Raw genomic sequence first — 18472 nt, 5'->3', positions numbered from 1 at the left:
GGTAGGACCAGTCTCTTTCAAGAGGGCCGTGGATGCTGGGGGATAACAGAGGAAGCAAGGTGGAGTGGGGAGTTGCGGCTGGATGCAGGAAGAGAGGCAGGGGGTGGGAAGGCGGGAGCCAACAGGCCTGGGTACCGCGGAACACGTTCAACTGCAGTGCTCCCGGCTTCAGCTACGGAAGGAGAAATTTGGGGGTGTGGAGTGGTGGGGCCTCACGGCTCCTACCTTTTCCCCTTGAGATTTTTCTTCTTCTTGGGGTTTCTTGCTTCGATTCTAGCCACTGACATCATGCTGACCGCAGTAGAACATGTCCTTTAAGGCTATGGCTCAAGTGCGAACTGAACCTCTTCCCCCAACGATCTGGCCCCATGGAGCCCAGCTGGAGCTTTCAGAGACTTTATTAAACAATATTTGTTAAATGAATAAGTACTAAGGGAGAACTGAAGGGTATTAACGTATTATGTCCACAAGGCTTAAAAACAGCCCAGCTCATGGAGTCTAGGCTTCTGCGTCTGCCCTGCCAGGGCTTGGCAGGCTCTGGCCTGGCCTGGGCTACTGCCTTCTGCCTTCACAGGGAGAAGCCAGTGGAGGGCCAGCACCACGTTGGAGGAAGGGAGCTCCTTACTAGACCCGAAGAAACCACATGGTTCCTCTGCAGCCCACCTAAGTCACCCCCTTTCGTCTCCCTCCCCAGATGGATAACACCTTGAGTTCACAGGGGCATTGCTTTTCCTTGGTGGAGACAGAGGTACCCCTGTTTCTTAAGCCAGGCCAATTAGCAGGAATCAGAACTGTACCTGCTCCTACCCAGACTGTCCCGGGCAGGGCCAGCGTCTTGAGGGACTCAGACCTGAGCTTATACAGTCTGTGCTGGTCTCAGTGTAAGCACAAAACCAACACTGACAGCTTCAGGTTCAAGTGGCTGGTACTCTGCTCCCAAGGGCCTCACTCCCCGCTTGGCAGTCAACCAACCAAGCCAGAAGCACGGGCCACACAGGCTGCTCTGTACGGTTTGTGCCCACCCTGGTGGGAGAAACGCTCTACAACCCCAGGTTCCCAGAGTGATGGAAGGGCAGCCCCTACTCTGCCCTGTCAAGGATCCCCCCCCGTTACAGGCCCCCTTCTGCACTGGACTTCCAAAGCTGTGTTGCTGCAGGTAATTAAAGGGTTTTAATTAAATTAGGATCCCATCTGGCTGGGATCAGTCAGGCCCTGAACAACGATTTTGTGTCACCAACATCAGAATGTGGATGGGGACTCAGATGTGTGGGGGCTGAATTTGGGGACTGGAGGCCTTTCAGACAGGGCTAGAGGATGCTTCTCAGCTTCTTGGGAGCCCCCTTCAGTGCAGCAGCAACTTCTTCCAACTCGCAAATGGCGGCTGTGCGCCTCAGTGCTGGAGAGGGGGCAGAGAACCAGAGCTTTTCCAAGTTCCTTCTTGCCCGTGAGTCGATAACATCTCTCTGAAGTGCGGCAAGATATGTGAGCATTTTCTCATTTCTACAGATGAGGAAACTGAGGTCCACAGAAGTGAAGTGCTCAACCACATCCACGAAATCAAGTGGAGCTGGACTAAACTGCTAGAAATGGAGACCCAGTAAGAGAAATTTGATAGAAGTAAGATAGAAATTTGATTTTTCTCTCACATAAAAGTCTGAAGGTAGGAGCCTAGGACTGGTATGATATTTCTATTCCACAAAATTTTCAGGGACCAGGACTTCTTCCAGCTCATGGCCACTTCTAGGGTATGGCTCTTATCCCTCGTGGTTTAAGATGGCAGGTAGAGCTCCAGCAATCACATACATGTTCCAGGCAGCAGGACAGAGGCTAGAACAAAGAAGACGGGGCAAAGGGTGTATATCAACTTCTTAAGATTTCTGGAAGTTGCCACCTAACTGGCTTACTGGCTAGATCTTAGTCACGTGGCCACATCTAGGCACAAGGGAGGCAAAGAAATGAAGTATGTTTTTCAGGCAGCCAAGTGCCCAACTAAAACTGGAGAATCCATGACTGCGGAGAGAGGGGAAATGGATATTAGTGGTCTCTGCCGCACTTATTATGGAAACCCAGGTCGCCTACCTCCAGCCTGGGGCCTTTTTACCTCTCCACACCAGGAGCAAGGCTGAAGTTAACACAGACCCCCATCTCCAGAAGCAAAGAAGAGGAGGAACATTTGTCAAGCAACTCATTTATTTTTCCCACCAATGCCCCAAGGTAGGTAGTAGGTCCCTGGTTTTTCACATAAGGAAGCTCTGGAAGATTATGTCATTTGTCCCGGGCACCCGACTAATAAGTTACAGACTCAGAATTGGGATCCAGATATATCTTTCTGCAACTCTCCTGTTGTCAGTTCATTGGTTCAGGAGGTGCCAGCTTGTCCCTTGGGACCATCTAGCCAGGCGGCCCTGAGATGATGAACTGGGAGGCTTTGAACTAGGCACCTTAGCTTGGGTGGTTTTCAGGTCAGCCTCTGAGCTTGGCAGGCCGACAGGAAACAGGGGCTTCAGTGGAACCAGAACCCAGCGCCCGGCTGCTGAGTGCCGTGTCTCCTCTGGCATTTGTGTCCTGGTGATGGTAGCAGCTGCCACTCCAGGACTTTGGTATAATTGGCAGGTGCTGTCCCCCGCCAATCTCGCCTCCGCCTAGCGGGGCTGGTGGTGCCTCTCCCTGCCCATCACCCCAGCCTCTGGTTCTCCTGGCAGTACCAGAGGACTCAGAACCTTCGGAAGTAACATTTCTCTCTCCTACTCCCAGCCATGACATTGGATCACTTCCCAGCACAGAGCCACTGGTTCATTGTGTCTCCCACGACCCCCTACACATACCCACTCAATAATCCAGCACCCTGGTCACTCCACGACCTTCAGCTGCCTCCACCCCCATACACGCCCTTCCCCCAGCTTCCCTACCCACCTACCACCTTGTGCATCTCTGAGCAGTGGGCCTCGCCACACAAGTCTGCCACATGCAAGGTCACCAGCATTCCTGCCAAGGATGGGAAAGTGGGTGACTCAGTTCCTGCTTGCTCATCCCTGGGAAGTGGGTAAGGAGGGAGGGAGGAGGGGCCCAGGCACCCATTTGCTTTTGCCTTAAACTTCATCAAGAGGAAGACTCAGCATTGCTGCCAGCTGACCTAACATGTATTCCCTCTTATTAGCTTCACAGACCGCTGGGAATATTCACTCCATTAGAGATGGCGATGCCGAGGCCCAGGTGGGAATCCTTGCCCAGACGTGCGCAGGGCTGAGGGCAGAGACCACCTCCAGGTGTTCCGGTGCTTAGAAAAGAATAAGCTTTCCCCACTGCGTCCAAATTGCAGTTCTTGCCCTCAGAGAGACTCCAGCCTGATGAGGGAGGCACAGATCCTAGCTTCAGAGGCTCTTCGATCTGACGTGGCAGGTACAGACCCTGGCTCCAGGGGCTCCCCAGTCTGGTGGGGAGATACAGGTCATGTCCCCAAAGAGCCCCCAGTCTGGTAGGCTTGTCCCAGAGGCTCCACTCGAACAGAGGAGCCAAGGCCCCTGCCCTGGGGCGGCCCCCCAGCCAAGTTGAGCAGATGGGGGAACAGGGCCACGGGGCCAGCAGGCCAACCACTGAAGGGCAGTGGGAGGGGGCAAGGGTTGGGGGTGAGGATAGGAACCTAGAGCTTCTTCCTGGGACAGGAGACAGGTTTGTTCCTGAGGAATCTGCTCTCCTGTGTTTTTGTTTTGTTTTGGTTTGGTTTTTACGGTATGCGGGCCTCTCACCGTTGTGGCCTCTCCCGTTGCGGAGCACAGGCTCCAGACGTGCAGGCTCAGCAGCCATGGCTCACGGGCCCAGCTGCTCCGTGGCATGTGGGATCCTCCCAGACCGGGGCACGAACCCGCGTCCCCTGCATCGGCAGGTGGACTCTCAACCACTGCGCCACCAGGGAAGCCCTCTCCTGTGTTTTGAATGGCAAGAGTGGGAGGTCCAAGCAATTGATGAGGACTGGGGGTCTATCTGCCCAGGAGATGCCTAGACATTGCTCACCAAGGGGGAAGAGGTTGGCTTCTTCATAGCCAGATGCTTAGATGGACCCCTTCCCTCTGTGGGGACCAGGGGGGACAGGAAGTATCTGGTGATGGCAAGACTGGTAGAGCACAAAGTCTATTCCAGCAGAATTATGATTCGGGAGGAAATCTGTTAGCAAGGTCCTAATTGAGACGAGCCGCCCGTGTTACTGGGGAAGGCGGAAAAGGAGGGAGAGGCTGCACGCGGGCAAAATGAAGTTACTGAAATGAACCCCCCCGCCCCGTGCAGGCAGAACTGTGTGCCAGGCAGGCCAGCCCTCCAGCTGTCGGCAGCATCTGGCTCTCTACAGGAGGAGAGGAGCCGGGGGGTGGGCCAGAGGGCCCCCCGCCCTGCTGACAGTTCAGTCAGGGGGGACAGAGCAGGGGCCCAGCGCAGCCACAGGACTGTGGGAGGTGCTCGTGGTCGGTCTCCAGCGTGTGTGCACAGGTGGGACAACGCACCAGAGCCCAGCAAGCCCAAGCCCCCCATGGCAGGCAGGGCCCGAGCCCTGTCCCTAGGGTGGGGAGGGAGAGGGTGGCGCGAAGGAGCTGGGGAGTCTCAAACCTCGGCTCAGGAGAGATGCCCCACAAGCAAGGTGCGGTGGCTGGGCGGGGAAGAGGCTGGGATAGGAGTGTGGGCTCAAGTCACTCACCCTTTCTGGGTCCCTTCCTATGAGGGGGACGACAGCAAGGTGGCTTCTGAGACCCCACCCAGCTCTGCTGTGCGGTGTGAGGGCGATAGTCCGAGCTGAGTGCTGCTGGGCAGGGGAGACAGGCTGCGGGTGACCAGAGCACCCTACCCTCACGCTAGGACTCTCCTCACTCTGGCTACCTGGCCAAAAGGGACCCAGGGGGCCCGCACGCCACCCTCCCAAGAGAGCAGATCTCCAATGGCCTCCAGAGAGGGCACTGTGATCTTGGTAGCAGGGGCCCAGCCTTCCCCACATGGAGCTCGAATGGAATTAGCCCAGCTAACTCCCAGATGAGGTGGCCTGGGCAGCCCTCCATTCTGAGGCCCTCCTATGGGCTGGGGCAGGGGCATGGCTGCTTTCAAGCCCCTTCTGTCCCTACCCCACCCTGGCCTAGTTTCTCCCCGAGCATGTCATCAGACTGAACACCCAATACCCCTGATTCTCTGAAGGGACCCTTCCCAGGAGACTTCTGCAGGAGGAGCCGCTGGAAATCACAACGAGGAGAAGCATCAGAGGTGTCTCCTCGTCCCAGGAAGCCAGGGCCAGAAGGGAACTCAGAGGACATCTGAGAGGCCCTCAACGTGTGGTCCCTGGGCTGGGACCATCAGCGTCTACCTGGGCACTCATTACTCGTTAGAAAGGCAAATTCTTAGGCCCCACTCCAGACCTCCTGAATTAGAAACTCTGGGGTAGAACCCAGAAATCTGGGTTTTAACAACCCTCTTGGTGATGCAGAAGCCCACTCACATTTGCGAACCTCTGGGTTCCCAAATGGCAAGCTCCTCATTTTATAGAAAAAAAATGAAAAGAGAACCAGAGAGGACAATGGACTTGCCCAAGGCCACAGAGCAAAATACTGACAAGAGTGTTGGGACCCCAGTGGGCCCATCAGACGGATATCCAGGAAGGTGACAGGGAACACCTTATGTGGCCCATCCCACCTACTACCTCTTCCTCCCCAGCTACTTCGCAGATGCCACCCTCACCCCCTACCAGCCCCGGCACAACACCGGCCCAGCTTTCGTGGCTGGAAAGGGGGTGGAGAGGGAAGCCCTGGAGCATGAGCTCCAGTAGCTGTTGGAGCCCTGCAGCTCTGGACTCCAGAAAATGTCCTGTTGCCATCTGAGAAACTCTGGCCGGACCACGGGGTGCCTGTGGCCCTCCCCACCCCCGCTCCCATACCCCTCCCCAATAACTCAGAGTCCAGTGCCCAGGAAAGCTTTATTCCTTGATCTGAGAACGAGAGTCTGCACACAGAAGTCAACAAACTGATGATTTCACAAAACCTCCCCCCTCCCCACCCCCACAGACAGACACTACGGGACAGGCCCAGCACACCCGCTGCGGTGTGGCCTCACCCTGCCCCGAGCTGCAGATGGTCCCATGGGCCACAGGGGAGGCAGCATCTCTGTCCTGGCAAGACCTGGGCTGATGGGCAAGGCTGGCTATGGAAGGCTCACTCGCTGGATAAGGTCGTTCCCCGAGGAGCCAGCAAGGAGTGGGATGCACGTGGCTCACGGGTGGGCTTCCACGTGTGGTCTTGGTGCTGCGAGAATTACGATCGCCCCCTGTCTCAGCTTAAGGACGAGGGTCCCCTTCAGCACAAGGGTGGGGGTGGGGAGCAATGGCAAGAGAAGGAATTTTGGGAAGGGGTGGCCTGGCTGGGGGCAGATGGTCTCTTTGTCAAGACATCGAAGACTCCACAGGTCACCACTTCAGCCTCAAGCCACAGTCCAGGATGAGGGCTCGGGTCGGCCCACTGGGTGGGGCTGGAGAGTTCCGGTGCTGGCTCCCAGGAAGCCCCAGCTCCGCCATCCTTCAGTGCCCGCGTGCTGTCCTCACCGATGAAATAGCCCTCTCCTTGCTGTGTTCTTCCGCAGGATGGCAGGGAGGGAGCCAAGGTCTTGGGCTCCCCTCCATGACTTTATTGGTCTGCTTGCTCCAGGGGCCTCCTGGACCCAGCATCTCTCTATTGCTCCATGGGGAAGTCCTGGGAGGCCGCCCAGAGAACCCACTCCTCGGCCAGCGCTCCTGTGTCCTGGTCGCTCCACAGCCTCAGGCTGGGGCCAGCACCTGCGCCCCCTTCCCCGCCACCTGAGGCTTGGCCCTGGCGCCCTCTCCACCCCCGCGCTCCCCGCCTGAGGCCCCTTCCTCTCCCTGCCCAGTATCCAGACAGATGGCTTCCTGTGTGGGCAGGCCTGTCCTTCCAGTCCTGGCCTCGCCTCTGTGGCCTGCCCAGGGTCACCCGGAGGGGTAGTAGGGAGTATCGCTGTGGTAGTTGTAATCCGGGCACACCTTCTGGACTAGCCTGTAGTCTGTGCTGTAGAAGGCGATGTAGACGCAGACGACTTTGAAGGGCTGGGAGCAGCTCCAGGTGGCTGAGCTCTGAGCGTGGTCTCGGGAGCAGGTCTTGGCTGGGTCGTGGGTGCAGAGCGAGATCCGGCGGCCCCGTTCCACCTTCTCCCACTCCATCCGGCAGTTGAAGATTTTGGAGGCCTTGGCTTCAATGAAGATCTGCTGCTCCTGGTGGAACTCTACAGCTTTACTGGGGGGCACGAGGCTGATGGAGATGTTGCCCTGGCCCGTGGCATTGTGTCGGAAGTGGACGCTGAAGGTCCCATTGCCGTGGTCCACGATCTTCCCCGTGACGAGCAGGTTCAGGGCTACCGTCTTGATGTTGGAGTAGAAGTCACCCCAGCCAAAGATTTTCTTCACTCTGGCCGACGGTGGGGGGCTGTGGTTCGGGCGACTGGGGGGCTGCCCGAGGACCCCCCATGCCTCGCCAGGTGGAACCAGCAGGCCTAGGAGAGTAGAGCTGGCCATGGGGCGGGACTTAGGTGACATGTGGCCCCGCTTTCGAGGCATCCGGGGCCGGGGCTGGCTCTCAGGGTCGTCACGCTCAGGGTCCTCTGAGCCAGGGGGACCATCATCCTGGCCACAGATGACCTGTGGAGGGAGTTGGGAGGAGAATGAGCACCTGGGTCCCCAGAAGACCCAGGAATTCTGGTTCACTGCCTCCCACCACCGGCATCATCGCTCTGCCCTCCCTTCCACTCTGACTTGGGGCTGAGGGGGCCCTGCACGTTGCCCACCTACTCTGGGGGCTGGGTATGCACTCTGGCCTGTGTCGTGGTTCCCTCTCATGTTCTGACACTCAGGTCACCCCTAGCTCCTCTCCCCACTGTCCTGCCTCTGGTCACTGTTCAAAGTCTTGGAAGGATGGTGGAGAATTCTCTCCAGTAGACCACGGCAGCAGAGGTACATGGCCCCAGCTCCTAGGGAGCCCCAAGTCTAATGGGGGAGGCCCAGCTCCCGATGTTGGGAGAGCCTTCATCTGATAGAAGAAGCTGTGATGACAGAGCACCCCTTTCTTATAGGAGAGGTAGAGTCCCCCACTCTGTGAAATTCCCAGGCTGATGGGGGAGGTACAGTCTCTGCCCTCAAAAAGCCCCAAGTCAGATAGGAGAGCTCCATCTCTATGCTGAGAGAGCCCCTAGTTTGACAGGGGAGGTACAGCCCTTGCCTTTGGGGACTTCCTAGTCTGTTGGATGAGACACCACCCCTATCCTGGGGTAGTTTCTACCTTCAGAGGCGAAGAGAACCAACAGATGATGGAAAAGAAAACAGAACCCAGCGAAATTCTCTCTCAAGTACACATGCAGTTTAGGTTTTGGCAGGAGGATTTGAGGGAGACCTGGGGTGAGTTCCATACCCAGGAGGGCCACACTCTCCTCCGGGGACCACTGGTGATAACTTGCCAGGACATTACTTATACTAGGAGGTAGGAGTTCTTATTATTCCCACTTCACAGATGGGGACACCAGACTCACAGGTTACATCACTACAAGGCTGTCACACAGGGTCAGACCTCCCAAGCCACTGCACTCCCGGGCGCACAAGCCAGATGGGTCCTTCTACTGGGATTTGATCCAAGCCCCATCCCCACCCAGGATCTCCTGTAAACTGCGGAGGCCTGGCTGGCCTCTGCTGCATCAGCTCTATTGACAGGCAACATCTGGGGAGGCTTCCTGAAGGAGCTGTGGGGAAGGCCAGCAGGACAGCCTGACGAGCTCAAACACAGGACAGCTCAGGAGGGCATCAGGGAGTGAACCGGGTTTCCTGAGGACAGCTGCCTGGTGTGGGTTTGCTCAGCTTCTGAAGAGAGTACTTACCTTACGTATCTCGTTATGAGCACCGGGGCACCAGCTCACAGCTGGGCAGCATCTGGATTTGCTGGTGACCCTGGGATGAGGGTGGGGGATGCCTGAGGTCTGGAGGGCTCCAAAGGGGTTTGTGGTCTCTTTTCTGGCCCTGGCCAAGCCTGGGGCTGTGTGCGGTGGCCCTGCCTGCCAGGACCCAAGGGTGGGGCAGAGGGACAGTAGGAGGGGAAGCTCTGAGGGCTGGGCTCAAGGCGGCAGACCTGTGTGTACTCGGCCGCCGGGGGTCACAGCTGAATGGCTGGAGGATGGGGAGAAGGGCCCCGGGTGGGGATGTGATAAGGGAGGGCTTCTTCCACACGGCGGCAAAGATAATTATTGTTTTGAGGAGAAGGGCAGACCCAGGTGTGGGGCTGAGGCTTCTCCAAGACGGGATTTGTGGGTGGCGGTTGGCCACCCGACCCAATTGGTGGGTCGGAGGGGAGCTGAGCCCTGGGCTGGGGTCTGGGGTCGATTCCGCGCGTCCTGGGCCGCCAGGAAGGAGCGAGCGAGCGCTCGGGGAGCGGGCTCTGGGCGCTCCGCTCAGCTGCCGCGAGAGCCCGGGGCGGGAGCCGCCTGCCCAGGTCCTGTGGGGCTCCGGCTGCGCGCAGCCGGGAGAGAAGAGGAAAACAACAGGCGGGGAGGGAGGGAGCGGGAGGGAAGGCGGCAGCGAGGGACGCGGGGGCCGCCCCGCGCCTGTACTGGCTCGTACGCTGATGGACCCAGAGCGCGGGGCCCCTAGGTCAGGGAAGAGCCCCACAGCTCTGATGACTCTGGCAGGTCATCAGCTCCACAGCCATCCCCCACCACCCTTCCGCACGGCCCGGGGCCCGGGAAGGGGTCGAGTAACCCTTGGCGACGGCTGCGGGCATTTTCCCTCGTGCCCGTCGCACCTCCCGCCACCAGAGGCCGAGTGGGTGGGCCAGCCCAGCACCCTCTCCCCGCCCCTATTAACCCTTACTGTCCAGTCTCTGGCCTCGGCCCCGCCCTCTCCCCCAGCCTCCAGGCTTCCGCTCCATCCCCGGGATGCTGAGGGGAAGGGAGAAAGTTTTCGGGCTTGGAAGCTTCCCGCGCTCTCCCCCAATCCTCTCGGCCCCCGCCCCTCCGCGCCGCTCCCCGCGGACCACTCACCAGATAGAGGCTGCCCTGCACTAGGAACACGAAGCAGCAGCGAGTCAGTTGCATCTTCCTCCTTTGCTCTCGTGCCCCTTTCTCTCGTCTTTCCCCCTCAGGGTACCAGGCCCTTCCTCACCCCTGCTCTTTCAGGCGTGCCGTCCCATGCTCCAGTCCCAGGCCACTCGCGGCCCTTCGCTCTGCCAGCCGCCCGGGACCGACCCCGCCCCCTTCGGTCCAGCTGTGCAGCCGCCGCCCCCCTCCCCTGGTCCAGCTGTGCGCGGCACGGCCCCCTCTCGAGGTCCCAGATGGGTGCCCTGAGCGCCTCGAAGGGCCCCAGCTGCGCGGTGGCTCCGCCGCTCCAGATATGCCCCCTCGGTTCCAGCGGCGCCGCTCTCGCCCAGATGTGTTGGGGACCCGCGCGCGCGCTCGTCCCTGTGCTAATTCCCCAGACCAGACGGCCCCTCCCGCCCCGTCGCGGCGCGCCCCCTGGCGGACACCCCTGGCCGCGCCGAGACCCGCCGCCGCTACCCGCGCAGCGCCCCGCCAGACTGGAGCGCTTCTGGCGCCCAGGCGGCTCCTGCTTCCTCGTCCCTCCCACCGGCTGCGGCGGCGGCGGCGGCGGCGGCGGCAGGTACTGTGAGCCCAGCCGGTACCTCCAGAGTTAACTCCTCCCCTGCCGGCCAGCAACCCAGGGGCCTAGGACGCGAGGGGCAGGATGTGGGGGCGGAGTAACTGGGCGAGGAAGGGAGAGGAGGGTGGTGGCCTCGGGAATAGGGACACTACTTTTTCCACCCCTCTGGCAGGGCGCCTGTCCCCGGTCGCGAGCATTGGGGATCCGCTGCCCTGCCCTGAATCCCAAGAGACCTGGAATTTGGAAAGGTCATTTATCCCGAACTCATTACGAGAGCCAGAAAAGAACGTCTTCCTTACTGTAGCCTATTCCCACAGCCCAAAGTCCACTTCTCTCCGCAAGAGTTGCGTTTGTGCTGAGGGAAGTTCTTCTAGGTGTCTAGCCTGTACTCCTTTTGCTCAGGAGTCAGTTCCTTTCCTCTTCTACGTTACTCAGAGGGGCAGGGATAACCCTCCCTGCCTCCCCCCAATACCTCTCAGTCCAGTCGCTGTAACAGGAAACTTTTGGCTGGAGCGCTGGGCTGAAAAGGCCACTAGGGTCCAGACTGGATTCTGGGGCTGGGGTCAGGGGTAAGCCTCCTGAGAAGCTGGGGAGCCAGGTGGGCAAGGCCTCCCTGGAGGCTGTACCTCCATTCTTCACTACTGCCCTCCCTGTGATCCAGGGAGCCCCAGGCTGGGATGTGGGGCTCCTATGCCAGCAGGGTCTCTATCTCCGGTCTCTGCAAACTTCCCAGGCGAGGAGGAAGAAAATGACCCTCATCCAAGATTCCCAAAGGTGGGGCCCATCCCCCATCCCCCCACATCTCTGGGTTTTCTCCCTGGAATTGCAGGGCCCCTTTAGTCCTTAGAAAAATCAAAGGTCGGATTCTAGCACCCAGCACCCCTCAGAGGCTGTGAGGGTGAGGAGGTACCCCAGCATTTGGAACAGCCCCAGCCTGGGCTGGGCCCATGGGGCAGGATGGGTGGGCACTCCGCTCTGGCCCTCGAGGCCCAGCTTGGTCTCTGGCTGCAGCCCCCAGCACACACCCAGCCTCCTCCCCCACCATCTGCCAGGCGGGTGAGCGGGGAATGCAGATGAATGTTAACATCAGCCTGGGCCAAGTGCGATGAGGGAGACAGATTCTGCAGAGCGCAGACAGCATCACAGAGCCCCCTGCATTCCCCAGGCACCCTGGGCAGTATGGGACGCAGCAGCCCTTCCCTGGTGGTGGCGGTGGGGGGGTGTGCATGTCTAGTCAAAGACCCCCCTCCCCCACCCAAAGCCTGGGGAGGGAGGAACAGATAAATCCTTGTCTGGCCTCTGAGCCTCTGGTCCGGCTGGGAGGAAGAAGCTGTCGGCCTGAGCGTGAGCAGCTGGTTCTGGCCCTCAGCTAGGCAGGTGTGTAGCTGGGCCCACTCCTTGTCCATCTCCAGGAGGTGCTATCCCCAGGAGAGCAGTGTGACCCAGCAGAAAGAGCACAGGTCTTCAGGCCAGACAGCCCTGGATTCCACTCCAAGCCTGGCTGTGTGACCTTGGGCAAGTTGCTTTGGTTCTCTGATGCCAGTGTCTTGATCTGTTGTTGCAGGAACTAAATGAGACCGAATGTGCAAGCGAAGCCCAGGCGCAATGGCTGGCAGGCAGTCATGGCGTTCGATGAAGGGAAGCTCTTGCTTTTCTACTACCCACACATTTGCTCTGGCTGCGCCTCCTGCCAGGCTGGCCTTCACTGCCCTATTGGCTCTTCCTGGCTGTCACTTCCTTCAAGTTTCCCCTCTGCATTCATCCATCATCCATCGGCCAAGCCTGTCCTCAGTGCCAGGCACCAGGCCAGGGGTTGGGACACGGAGACGAATTGGACACCATCCCTGCCCTCAAGGATCTCACTGCGTAGCGTGGAACCGAGACATGAAAATCAATGAGTATAACTCAGTGTGGTGAGTAGAATAACAGATCCCTCTACCAGGCAGGATGGATACACTAAGGACCATGCGCGGTGGGGTGGGGTGGGGTGGGGGGTGGCGGGGGCGGTGGGGGGATCGGAGAGGGATGGCTTCCTGGAGGAGGTGATGCCGAAGGACTGACTGAATGGTCAAAGGTCTGGAGGCCAGAACAAGAAGCAGTTTGTTGTTACTGGAGCTCAGTGGGGAGGGGAGGAAGTTGGAGCGGCAAGCTGGGGCCAGGTGGCGGAAGGTCCTTCCTGCAGGTCAAGGGGGTTAGGACCTTGAAAATCGTTTGAAGGGTTTTAAGGGGGCTGGTGAGTGTAGTCAGATTTGCAGTTTAGAAAGCTTTTGGAAAATTCACTGGAAAGAGGAAAGACTTGAGGAAAGGAACCAGTTAGGGGATAAATGCAGTGGTCTGGGGTGAGAGAGAGGGGTAGACTGAAAACATCTTTAGGACGGAGGCAAATCAGGATCGAGTTGTTGCTGAAATGAGGAAGGAAGGGAGACAGAGAGTCAAGTATGATACCCAAGTTTCTGGCTTGGGCAATAGGCAGGATGCTCGCTGAGGTGGGCACTACATGCGAGAGGATGTGTTGGGGGGTAGAAGGTGGCTTCTGGGGAAGTGGGGAGGTCAGTATCAGTCATGTCAAATCTGGGTGCTGTTGGCCAAACAAGGGCAGATGAAAGTCTAGCTGGGGGTACTGGAGGTGTGGATGTGAAAGAGGAATAAGGGGCTTGGATGGAGGACCCCTGGGCACCCTGGCATTTAAGGGGTGGGCAGAGGAAGAACAGCCCCCAAAGGATCCCAGACAGGAGCCAGCAGCCAGGGGCAAGGAGGGCGTGTGGGCTGATCCTGGAAGCAGCGGAAGTACTGGGGCTCTCACACTCGAGAGTGCCAAGCAGAGGTTATTGTACACATGCAGATGCTAGGGTGCCACCCCAGGGTCAGCAGATGGGAGCTCAGGACCAGGCGTTTTTGCCCCCTTCCCAGGTAATGCCGATGGAGGTGGTCTCTGGACTTCACTTTGATAAACTGGTGTATGGGGAGTGTCAGGATAGAGGGAACAAGCAGCAGCTCAGAGGAGCAGAGCAGCCTGGCAAGGCAGAGACAAAAAAGTGACCACAGGTTTGGCCGAGATTCCTCCGGCAACTGTACCCAACCTCGGTCCTTCCACCTGCTCCCAGGGTGGGGAGACAGATGGCAGATTCAGTGAACTCTGTGCGCAGCTGTGCTGGAGGTAACCCCAGGTGTGTCTGCCATGCAGGCTCACCTCTCCTCTTACCCCCAATGCCCTCCCCACCACACCTTGCACACAGCAGATGCCCAACGAAAGGGGAAGAACTCAACCTGCTAGTACCGCCCCGCGGCCCCCAGCCTCCTTGGCACCCACTTGCACCCTGGATGTCGGTCGACTGGGCATTTGCTTAGCACCCCTGATGCTTTCGCCTGCCTCAGTCTCACCTTTGGAAGAATCCTGTCTATATGCCTCCCCTCCTCCCTACCACCCCAGTGCTGGAGGAAAGAAAACAACAGAGGGGTGCCCGGTCAGCGCTTATTGAATAAATAGGAAATGGGGCTCCTGATGCTTTGAAAGGCAGAGAATGGATGCCCTTGAGCCGCTTGGAGCAGAGAGGTGCGGGGGAGAGGGGGGAGTAGTTCATTATTGCTAACAATCTCTCATGTTTACCTGGAAAATTGCAATTTTTAAGTGTTATGATAGAATGCTACATAGAGGGAACCAGGGGAGCCCAGAGGAAAACCCTAATTCTAATGAGGGGGCCAAGGACGAATCCCAGAGAAATTGGTCTTGTGATATGTGGATCAGCTCAGGTGGGAGGGGAAGGAAAGAACCTTCCAGGCAGAGGAAGCAGCTCATGCAAAGGCCAGAGATGAAAGAAAGGCTGGGAATGGGGTTCTGATGAGGACAAGATGAAAGACTCGTTTGTTCCACAAATAGTTATCGGGTGTCTACTTGTATGTCGGGTCCTGGGCTGGGTGTGAGGGTACAGCTGTGATTGAGAGATGGCAGTCCTTATTCGCGTGGAGAATTGGGGCTCTGGGAGAGACAGAGATTAAATAGCTAAGCATACAAAAACACAAGCTCTGAGATGCTGGAAGGTGGTATGAAGGATGAAGATCACCAAGTTCTGAGTAAGAGAGAAACCAAGTAGGGGGCCCACTTTACCTGGAAGTGGTCAGGGAAAGCTCTGTGAGATGTGACGTTTCAGCTGGGACCAGAAGGGCGAGGAGGCGTCGCCAGCCATTGAGCTGGGGACGGGGCTTCCAGGCAGAGGGAACAGCGCATGCTAAGGCTCAGAGACTAGGGAGAGTTTGGTGCTTTGGAGAAGCCATAGGCAGTAAGGATTGTGAAGGAGTGGGGAGTGAGCCAGAGCCAGAGAGATGCGCCGGGGCTGGACGGCTCAGGGCTCTATGGGTCTAGTGAAAGGTTTGGGGCTTCCTCCTGTGATAAAGGTGTTTGTTTTGTATTACAGGTTTTTAATTTACAAGTTTTAAACAAGGGGCAGACTTGCACTTTAGAACGATCACTCTGATGGCAGAGGATTTAAGAGAGTGGGTGACACTGGAAGCTGGGAGGTGATGATGTCCTGGGTTAGGGCAGAACCCCTTGGGATGGGAAGGAGGGGATGGCCTTGACAGACATTTAAGGAGTGGAATGGAGAGGAGTTAGGCTCTAGGACTGGGGTTGAGGGGTCAAAGATGCCCCCAGCTTTCTGGCCCGCGGGACACAGGACGGAGGGCAGGTTTGTGGGAGGATGCAGAGCCCCACCCTGGACAGGTGGCGTCAGGTGCTTCAGGTGCAGCAAAGAGCTGGGTGCAGAGTGGAGTTCCCACTGAAGGGACCAGACTGGGAGGCGTGTGAGCCTCGAGAGTTATCAGAGGTGAGAGTGGGAGGAAGTCGCAAAGGACAGAGCACAGTGAGGGTGCAGAATGGGGCTGCCAGGGCCAGTCATGCAGGGAAGAGTGATGGAAGAGAGGGGGGATGGGGCAGGGGAGGGACAGGGGAGCCAGGAAGCAGGTGGGAACCCCCTGGCCTCAGAAGCCTGAGGGAAGCTACTCACATCCCACACTGTACCTACCTCCTGCCTCCGGCTTTGAGGGGTCATTTTGTCTATGCCCCTGCCTCTCACAGGTCTCTCCAGCCAGGAGGGCCCTCCTGTTCAAAAGGCTCCCTCGTGTGCTCTTGTTGAGAGGAAAGGATAAGGACGTGGGGTCCAGCCCTCCTGGATTAGGGTCTGGCTCTGAGATCGGCTGTGCGGGTGATCTGGGAGAACCTCTTGTCTTCCTTGGGCCTCAGCTGCCCTGTCTGTAAAGGGGGATCACACTGCCCCTCTCCTGGGGTGAGGACTTGGTGAGGGTGAGAACGTCTGGCTCTCCACTGGGCACATGTACACCCTGGTCCTTTATCTGCATCGAGCTGGTGGAAAGTGCTTTGTAAACAGTGAAGCACTTGAACAAAAGGAGTCTGGCCGTGCCCCTTCCAGCTACTCGTCAGTTATCTTCGGAGGTGGGAAGCAAGGGGGAGAAACAGGGCCTGAATTGCACCGCTAGACTGCAGGGCACCTGGCAGGGGCCCCGCACCTGGCACCAGGTCATCTGTTCTCCACCTGTCGGCTGGACACAGGTCGCCGTGGTCAAAGCCAACTCCCCCGGGGGATGATAAGGAGACCGCGCTGGCGTGTCGTGTCGGACGTGAGTGGGGTCAGCGCGCCGCCTGGTGGGCACTTGGGACGCTGCCTGCGGGCGCTTTGCGCCGCGAGGAAGGCGAGGATTCACCTGACCGCCGCGCTGCCCCCTCTCGCTCGCCAGTGCCCGGTGCCCAGGCGTTTGATGACAACGCCTTAAGACAATGAAGGGCCTGTGCTGCTCAGAGACGTCGTTGCGCGATCGAGCTCTGGAGCCAGATCCCCTGGGTCCCAATCCTGCGTTTGCCACTGTGTCTTGGGCAAATGATTACGCCTCACTGTGCCCGGTTTCTTCATAGGGATAATAACAGTATAAATTTGTTGGGAACGGCGTCTGGCATATAGTTAGTACTCAATAAACGCCGCCTATTCTTATATACGCATTCAGTTATTCAGTCAACCACAGGCTTTCACGTCGCTGTCGGACCAGGAGGCAGCTCTGGAGCGAAAATAGCCTCGACTGAGACGGGGAGGGGGGTCGTGCCCCCTCGGGCACGCGAAGGGAGCCTCGAGTTCTTTATTTGTGAAAGGGTCAGTACAACATCTGTAGTGAGAAATTCCCGCTTCCTTTTCACGGAAGGGGTTCAGGGTGGGCGTAGAGGCCACGCTCACCTGCACCCTGGCCCTCGGGTTCGCCTCCATTCCGGCCCGAATTCAGGGGCGCGCGCCCCTCTGGACCCCCAACGGACACTGGGTCCAGAGCCCCCCGTGGCAGCCTCCTCCGGAGGTCGAGGCGTCCACCCCGCTGGGTCCCTTCCCCTCCTCCCCCATAGGGCTGGCGGGGCGCATCACCCCCTCGCCCTCCGACGGTCGCCCGGGCGTCCAGACGGCCTGCCTGCACCTTCCATTTCCAGGCCGATGGTGACGCCTGGCGGCGGAAGGAAGGACAACCGGAACCTCCACTCAAGGAACTCCTATCTAAACTCTTGGGCACCGCTGGGTGGGGCCGGGGCGTTGGGGGTGGGGGAGATGAGGAGACAGTGTCAGGGGGATCCAGGAGGTTGAAGGGCTTCCCAGAGCAGCACCGACCTGAGCTTCTGTTGCGGAGATGCCATCAAGACCTTCCGATTCCAAATCTGATCAAAGGGGCAGGGGGAGTCGAAGGGCACTGAGGAGGGGGGCAGGGTTGGGGTGGTAGCCAGATGAGACCCCAGAGAGTTCGGGAGGAAGACTTCCCTAGTATTCTCCCTCCACCCCATTTGGGGTCATCACTGTTCCCCTTTGGTGCCATAGCCCTTCCCACATTTCAATATAGGGCAGAACATGGGGGGAATGAGCCTGGGAGTGGCCACAGGCTGAAAGGGACCTCAGTCAGGCCACTCCTGGAAGGGTCAGCGCAGCCATGAAGAGGCAGCAGGAAGGACGCCACTGGGGGTGCTTTTCTGACCCTTGTTCTGCCCTGGACCACCACGGCTGCCCACACCTGCGTCACACAGACTCAGCACTGGCTTGCTCTGCAGCCTTTCAGGCTTGGGGGTCGGGGACTGACCTCAGCCCAAAGGCATAACCTACTCACTCCTGAACGCCAGGCCCAAAGTCAGCCAACTCTGGACGTGGGATTCCACAGACTCTGCCAACTCCAAGTATTCAAAATCATCCTCTTCACATCCTGAGCCACAGTCCTGTGGCGTCCTGTGTTCCTCCCTCCTTGAAGGGCGCCACCATCCACCTCATTGGAATCTTGGTGCCAGCCTTGCCCCCTGCCTCTCTTCCCAACGTCCAGTTGCCTCTCCTCCAACCCACTGGAGGCTTCAGGACTCCATCATTGCTCACTGGGACCACAGCAGCCCGGAATGGTCTCTCCCAATCATTCCTTAAGTACCTCACGCCAAAGGGAGGTTAATTTCCAAGATGCAAATTAGATGATCTCCTTCTCCTATTTCAAATCCTGGGAAGGCTTTCCGCAGCCCCAAACTAGACAATGCATATTGAGAACATTCATGAAATGGTACCAACATCCTCTCATTTAATCACACAACCTACTGAGGTAGCTTCTATTACTACCGCATTTTACAGATGAGAAAACTGAGGCTTCAGGAGATAAGCTGGCTTCCCCGAGGATCCGTAGCTAATACTCTTCAGAGCTGAGATTTGGACCCAGGCGGCCTGGCTTGCTGAACCCATGCTTTTACTCACCACACCAGTGTGTCCTAAAGTGAAGTATTTGTTGTGTTGGCTGGGA

General features: G+C 58.3%; 1 protein-coding gene across 2 annotated transcripts; it reads right to left on the bottom strand.

Annotated features, from left to right (window-relative positions):
• Positions 1-5984: 5984 nt before the first annotated feature.
• NXPH3 (neurexophilin 3) lies at positions 5985-10656 on the bottom strand. Of its 2 annotated transcripts, none has more exons than XM_060290966.1 (2): positions 8896-9864; positions 5985-7669 (listed from the first exon to the last, which is right to left on the bottom strand). In XM_060290966.1, the coding sequence occupies exon 2, from the start codon at positions 7586-7588 to the stop codon at positions 6965-6967; it is 624 nt and encodes a 207-aa protein (XP_060146949.1). In that variant the 5' UTR covers positions 7589-7669; positions 8896-9864; the 3' UTR covers positions 5985-6964. The 2 variants fall into 2 exon arrangements, with proteins under 2 accessions (XP_060146949.1, XP_030695844.1); XM_030839984.2 differs by lacking the exon at positions 8896-9864 and adding an exon at positions 10051-10656 and having other exon boundaries at positions 5986-7669.
• Positions 10657-18472: the final 7816 nt, after the last annotated feature.

The sequence above is a fragment of the Globicephala melas genome, chromosome 20 (assembly GCF_963455315.2).
Source record: "Globicephala melas chromosome 20, mGloMel1.2, whole genome shotgun sequence".
Classification (NCBI taxonomy): Eukaryota; Metazoa; Chordata; class Mammalia; order Artiodactyla; family Delphinidae; genus Globicephala; species Globicephala melas.
Note: the sequence above shows the minus strand (reverse complement) of the source record. Positions and strands in the feature narration are given on the sequence as shown.

Coding starts and splice junctions, on each gene's coding strand:
- NXPH3 (XM_030839984.2), bottom strand. CDS start 10,104: ATGCAACTGACTCGCTGCTGCTTCGTGTTCCTAGTGCAGGGCAGCCTC. Junction 7,670..10,050: donor TGCAGGGCAGCCTCTATCTG/GTGAGTGGTCCG, acceptor CTCCCTCCACAG/GTCATCTGTGGCCAGGATGA.